We start from the raw sequence: 6913 nt of genomic DNA on the forward strand, positions 1-6913 counted from the left end.
CATTTAATTCTATGGCTATCAACCAAGTATGACTTAAAGTTTTCAGCCGGCTCCTCTGTAACCAGAGTCAACAGGGCTTTGATTCGCTAATTTTCCTGTATACAGTGCACGGCAGCGGATCTGATGATTAGCTTGCGGACCTGCACAGTCCGGACACTCAGCTGTCATCCGGTCATCATTCTTTGGGACATTAAGGTTGTGTGCTTGGACTATTTTGTGACACCAGTCGGGGTTCAGTTGGAGGTCACGCAGAGGCGAGGCCAATCTCCCTGAAAAGATCAATCGGACTGTTCCCTGACAAAAGGACAACTGGGATGTGTGGTTGTGCGTGGTTGTGTGTTTAAATGGCTGTACACAGATGTGTATGTGTCTTTTGTCTAATGGATGAATACGGTGTTGTCACATAAAGGGCCCCGACGGCTGTGCTGGTCCGTCCCAGCGGAGCAGTTTGACTCCATCTCTGCATTTCAGCTGGAGGTCACAGCAGCACTGTCTGCTGTTGGCGGATACTTTGATGGGATGGGGGTCACATTCATCTGCCAGTTATTGGTTTATTGTATTTAATGTTAGGCCATAATGGGCTGTCATCAAACCAGTGACCTTCTGTTTGCTTGAACTCCATGCGGTGAATTACAAGCACTAAAAGTGTCTGTGCCAAGGATTTAACCTCTGTTAAATGTGATGAAAGCTGTAGATTTAAGAGCTCATAAGAAAGTATAAAGCTAAGTTAAAGATTATGAGCATGTATGTATGATTTAATATGTGTATGGTCATTGGGCGCCCTAGTAGATCACATGTCTAGGAGTGTGCCCATTGTATTAAAGCTGAGCCCTTGCCACAGTGGCTTGGGTTTGAGTCCCAACCGCATGCTGCCCCCCACCCCCCCTCTCTACTCCCTTTCCTGTTTACAGCTGTCCTGAAATCAAATCAAATAAATGTCCTGTTTTTTTTTTTAAACCGCCTTATGAAATTATTTATACTTTTCAGGCACCGACCAAATTACCTCTAAAGTATTGAGTATCAAAAAATATCTTAATATTCAATGCCTCATGATTTCAATAAATTTGATTTCACTAAGAAGTGTCGGCGTCAGTAAGCCAATAAACATGCAGCATGCTTCTACCAGGATCTAAAAAGGTCTGTGATTGGCTGTCTAATGCTACACGTCGTAGAGGCATGCAGGAAAAACTCTGTTACAGCTGTAGCTGAAAAATAAATAAAAAGATTTGGGCCGTAATATTTTAATTTCTTTTATAAAATCGGTATGTGAAAAAGTTTAGGAATCGGTACTGAAGTCATGTTATTGGTACCGGTATCAACGATACCCAGCCCTAGTATTACTACTTTCCTAAAATCATTGGTGTGTAAGTACTTACTGGCAGGATAGAGTGAAATAGAATATTAAGAAAATAATAATATGTGTATGGTCATTACTTCTTTAACTCTCTTCTCGTCCACTCGCAGTGCTCCAAGACCTGTGGCCGTGGCCTGAGGAAGCGGAGCGTGTTTTGCCGCAGCACTGATCCCGGGGCCAAAGCGGTGGTGGTGCCCGACAGCATGTGCAGACAGCACCACAGACCCAAAGCCCAGGAGACCTGCGTCCTGCGGCGCTGCCCCAAGAACGAAAGGCTGCAGTGGATCCTTACTCCCTGGGGAGAGGTAGGGGAAAAGAGCCATGAAGCTCAGGGAGAAGAAGCGCAAGGAGTGAAATTTGTTCAGATATTACTGGTTAAGAGTTTTGAGGAAAAGTCCACCGTAAAGCACTTGGAAATCTGTTGCTTTGTGATTTATTTTTACACTCACTTCCAGCACAGCAGTTATGATTTGCAGTTTTATAACACATCAGCAGCACATAAAGCTTTTTCAGAATTAAGAAAACAAAGGCTTTCTTCTTGGGCTCACATTCTTTAAAGATATTTATTAACAATCATACAGGGAGAAATCCATCATACGTTCATGATCATATGATCATACGTTCTGATCATAACTATTAGTCAAAATAATTCATAGTTTCTGCTTTTCTAGCTCAAATGTTAGGTATAATTCTTCACACATGAGGGTTATTGACCATGGATTCCAAAATGTAGTGTAAAGCTAGTGGTAGTAAGGTGGTGTTAGGGAAATAAAAATAAATAAATAATGCGTTAAAATGTCAATTACCTCAAACATATCTAATAAAAAAAGAGTTAATCTTTTTTTTTGAATGAGGATAACACAAGGGTTAAGAATGACTACAGTGACGTTCTTTCACTGACAACAAGAAAAAGAAAAAATACTCATTGCAACACAGAACGTAATCTTTTCAACAAGATATTTGTCATGTTATGAGGACATAACGAGAAGTAGTAACCAGAACATTTGTACATCTGCAAATCCTCACCGTTTCCCCTTATAGAGAGGTCAACATGTTGCAATTTCCACATTACATCACAAGCTTTGCTCAGCAGTTTAGACAGTTTAATGATTGGATTATGAAGCCAACAAATGATGTTTTCAGATAACTCCATGTAGGATTCACCTAAAAGATCCCTCCGAAAGCTAATCAAAGTCCTCGAAACAATTGGGAGGTGTTGCATACATTTTTAGAAGAGTTACCTTAGAAGAAGTTTTATCTATAAATCTGCACAAGTATTTGACAGCTGCATCATGTTAGGCATTATCATAATTTCAGATAGCATATTCTTTTAGTGCGTGTGCCGAAGATTGGTGAAGTCTTACCTGTCTTGGTGCTGTGAAGTGGAGTGGTTAAAGTGTGAGAGAGGGCACTGAGTTATAATGCTTCATGTTGCTGAATATAGAATAAAAACGGTGAGTGTAAGGAGTAGCAGCACAGGCCTGGGAAGATGAAACACAGGGAAGGTACTTAGCTCTCAGAATGAAGGCTTGGATTTTGAAAAAGAGCCAGGCACTTCACTGACACTCTCACACATACATATACACTGTTCATCAAATATAATGACTGAACAATACTCAGTAGAGCACTTCGTATTTTGGATTTATTGCTACAACCATAGGCAACCTTTTGGTGTCTTGTGCCATGGAAACCCGCTGCATTACAAACACACACACTCACATATCTCATATTTTACCACTGTCCCTCCTGCCTGCTCTGTTCCAGTGCTCCAGTTCTTGTGGCTCAGGCATCCAGAAAAGAGAGCTTCGCTGCGGGGAAAGAGACTCAGAGGGAGGGTATGTGCCTTCAGCTTCACAACAAGACACTTCAACAGTTCTGCACAGACACTTAAGACCCCACTGTTACAGCTGTGTACCGTCCTCAGACTCCAAATGTTTTCAGGAATCTGAAACTCTATGGGAATAATCATTTTTAAGTTGACAACCTGTCCTATTCCCTCACAGGTATGTGGAGTTCCCCACACGTAGGTGCAGGAACATGGCTAAACCCCTTGTGGATCTCCAGCAGAGCTGCAACCAAGGTCCGTGCCCGGAGCTCCCTCGGGTCCTCCCTGGCAGAACCAGCTCCAGTGCTGTGGTCTTGGGCTGGTACTCATCTCCCTGGCAACAGGTACATTTTAACAGGCTTTGATCATAATCTGTCAACACAAGAGACTTTTAGGCCTGCATGTGCGTTCCAGCTGACATTCTTCCAATTTGGAAGCAACAAGCAGCACAATTGGGAAGTAAACTAGACGGACATACCGGTAAATTGAATCCCAGGACATGTAACGCATGACTGAATGCTCAAACTACATTTTGACATCATAGCCACGCCAAGACAATAAATCTCACATCAGTGACCTGAACATGTATCAGTTTGGGTGGAGTGCTGCAGTCAGTCAAAACTTTGGAGCTTTGTATTCCTCCACATGCAGAATGGGTGTCCGTGGGGCTCTTACTGTGGAGGGTCTTTCTTTTGATTCCTTCCATAACCAAAAAAGAACAAGAGAAAAAGTAGAATAAATGTATTAAACTGTGAGTTTATCTGCGCTATAATAAGCTGTGACCGTTTGGCCTACCCAGCTGCCCAGTGTACATAAGCAACTGAGCGTTACGTCCAAAGTCAAGCAGCATATCAACAGGTGACTACATTCATTTGTGGGTTTACAGGTTGGTTATGTTACATAAAAAAAGCTCAGATCACAACTAGCACATCCACTGCGTGGGAGCCGGTTCTGGATGTAGCACAGTAATGTACTTTTAGCCTTTTATTCTTTTAGCATAACATCATGTAGGCTGTGTAGCAATGAAGCACATTATTGTCTCGTTTGACAACATTCTTGATTTAAACCAAGTGAGCTGGAAATATTTAAAGTCAGCCAGGCACGGCATTTTCAACTAAAGAATTTGGCTAATATTAGCGAATTTAACTAGCTAGCTACAGCTGATAAATTCTGCCAGGGGTAGTAGCAGCGCCAGGTGGCAATATCGCAGATACTGGCTAGGAATTAGCCTTCTCCTGTCCATCTCTGACATCAAACATGACTACACAGTTCATGTGATTAAGTGATAAGGTGCAAGAACAGAAAGATTGGCAGGCGTAGCACTAGAAACTGGGGGGGGGGGCTTTTACCCAAGTTAAAGAAGAAACTTTACCCAAGTTTAACCCAAGTTAAAGAAGAAGTGTGATTGCGGAAGTAAAATGTTCAAAATGAAATCATGAAGTGTGCGCAGTGTGCGTTATACCCTGCTCCCAATAGCATCTTTAAAAGTAGCTAAAAACATCCCATTGTGTAATCTGTTGCTTCGAAACAAACAAATCTACTGTGAAGGGTTTTGTCGGTTTAACTTTTCTTTTTTCACCTCACCGTCTCTCACTACATTGATTTTGGTTCACCGGGCCCCTTTCTCTGGGAGGCCAAGTCCTGATGAGGAAGGCAACACAACGTATGAGCCAAACAATCAATCAATACAAGATGTATGGCCATGAGTGTTCTAATATCTACGTTTCCCCAAAAAAGACCCCAGAGGCAGACTGTACAGTGTAGGTGGTGGTAGTTCACAGACAGAGACATAGTTCTCGTGTGCGGAATGGGCCTCAGATGCCATCCAAAAGCTCCAACTCTGATACAGAGTCTATCTGGGAAGGTTGTGTAAGCTGTGTGTTTTAGTTATATAATCTATTATGCAAAAACACTTTAGGGCAACCTCATATAGCACAGCGTCTCACTATTCTGCTCATCTCAAACTTGTGATCCTTGTATGTTTCCACCAGAGGAGATGTCTCCTGACAGCTCGCTGGAGGGCAAGTACATGCAGGATGGGGTGTTTGTTTTCTTCATCGGTTCTTTATCTCTGCGTAGACTTTTCCTCCATCCCTCTTCTGCTGCCTTTCATGATGATATTTGTTTCTCCGTGCACTTCAGCATTTGATCTCTTTCTCCTATTAATATCCCTGTGTCTGTCTCCTCATTTCCCATTTGTTTCTCTCCAACCTCTGTCTCAGTGCTCTGTGTCCTGTGGGGGAGGAGTCCAGACTCGGTCCATCCAGTGTCTGCGGCAGGGTCGCCCCGCAGCTGGCTGCCTGCCCCACCAGAGGCCTGTCACTTCCAGGGCGTGCAACACACACTTCTGCCCCGCTGCTCCCCCGGCTCCGGCACAGCGCCCCAGCCGAGTCGCAGCTGCTGGACCAACTCTGAAAGGTACAGTTCTCTCTGAAGGATGAACGTTGGTAGCTATTTTTCTTGATTTCTGAACATTTCTTGGCAGATGAATTATTTAATACATTGAAGATGATTCATTGAAAAAACAATGAATAGAAAAAAATGATCTTGCAGTCTGAGTTTGAACTGCCTTCTTTTTTTGCTTTCCCTGCAGATGAACAATGCATGGACCATTACGGCTGGTGTCACTTGGTTCCCCAGCATGGCGTTTGTAACCACAAGTTCTATGGACAGCAGTGCTGCAGGTCCTGCTCCACCAAGAGGCAATAGAGCCCTGATACCTCGGAGTCTGCGGTGCCGGGGCCTCTGTTGGGATAAGACCACAAAGGCAGCTTGGGAGCCATTAATCACAACACACAGAACTGGGCTCGACACTTGTGTGTTTTCGTCCTGGAGTACTTGACTAATGAGTTTCGAAAAGAAGTTAAAAAAACTCACAAAGACAGAGAAACAATGGACTCTTTTTCATTAAAGAAGGCAGCGTGGTCAAGTCATCACGTCATCGATCACAATGGAACAGGAAAGACAATGCAAATCACAGAGCACCTGAAGACTTGTTGATGTAATATCTATACTGTATATGCACAGTATATGTACATATAAATATGTATGTGCTGTTGTTTTGTTGAGGGTTTTATTTCTGAAACCTCTAAAGCTACAAGCCATCATGAAAACAGGAAAGGACAGTAGCGTTTTAGCTTGCTTGTATTTTTAAAGGCGTCTAGTTTCCATACTCCTTTATTTAAGTTATTATGGTTGGTAATATATGATTTTACATATTGTCAGGTGTACAGTGGATGTGTGAGATGTTATTTCTATGTTTTTTTGGCTATACCACAGGATTGTGCCAGTCCCCCTTGTATCCACGTAATGAGATTTTATATGAGGCATTAGTAATCAACGGTCAGATGCCTTCTGCACTTCTTCCCTCTCACACACACACAGACACACACACTCTCCGCTTGTTATGTTTACTGCTGCTGAATCATGCCTCTCTGTATACGTAAAACAGTTTATCCAGTCACGTTGTAAGTCACTCCTGTACGCTTATGGTTAATACAACTTGATCATCACATCCATCTGGCTTTTCTTCTTTTTCTTTCCTGCATTCTCTCTATCCACACAGCCACACTGAGGGGAACAGTGGCCTTTGATGTCTGTGTGCCTGGGGGGTGGGGGGGAAGTAGTCCATAGAGGGTGATTGCAAGGTGAGTGTGGGTGCAGTCTCGATAGCGTGAGAACAGTGTAGGTGTGTTCAGAATGCAGCTCTGATGTGGCAGAGATTTGGCCGGGGG

General features: G+C 43.1%; 1 protein-coding gene across 2 annotated transcripts in view; it reads left to right on the plus strand.

The window, feature by feature from the left end:
* adamts18 (ADAM metallopeptidase with thrombospondin type 1 motif, 18) overlaps window positions 1-6690 on the plus strand; it is a 57774-nt gene extending 51084 nt beyond the window's left edge. For both annotated transcript variants that reach the window (XM_034874465.1, XM_034874475.1), the window contains 5 exons: window positions 1465-1659; window positions 3119-3189; window positions 3358-3523; window positions 5402-5597; window positions 5773-6690. In XM_034874465.1, the coding sequence (XP_034730356.1) occupies window positions 1465-1659; window positions 3119-3189; window positions 3358-3523; window positions 5402-5597; window positions 5773-5888 (744 nt within the window). In that variant the 3' untranslated portion in view covers window positions 5889-6690. The remainder of the gene's footprint in view (window positions 1-1464; window positions 1660-3118; window positions 3190-3357; window positions 3524-5401; window positions 5598-5772) is intronic.
* The last annotated feature ends 223 nt before the right edge of the window (window positions 6691-6913 follow it).

Source organism: Etheostoma cragini, chromosome 1 (assembly GCF_013103735.1).
Source record: "Etheostoma cragini isolate CJK2018 chromosome 1, CSU_Ecrag_1.0, whole genome shotgun sequence".
Taxonomy (NCBI): Eukaryota; Metazoa; Chordata; class Actinopteri; order Perciformes; family Percidae; genus Etheostoma; species Etheostoma cragini.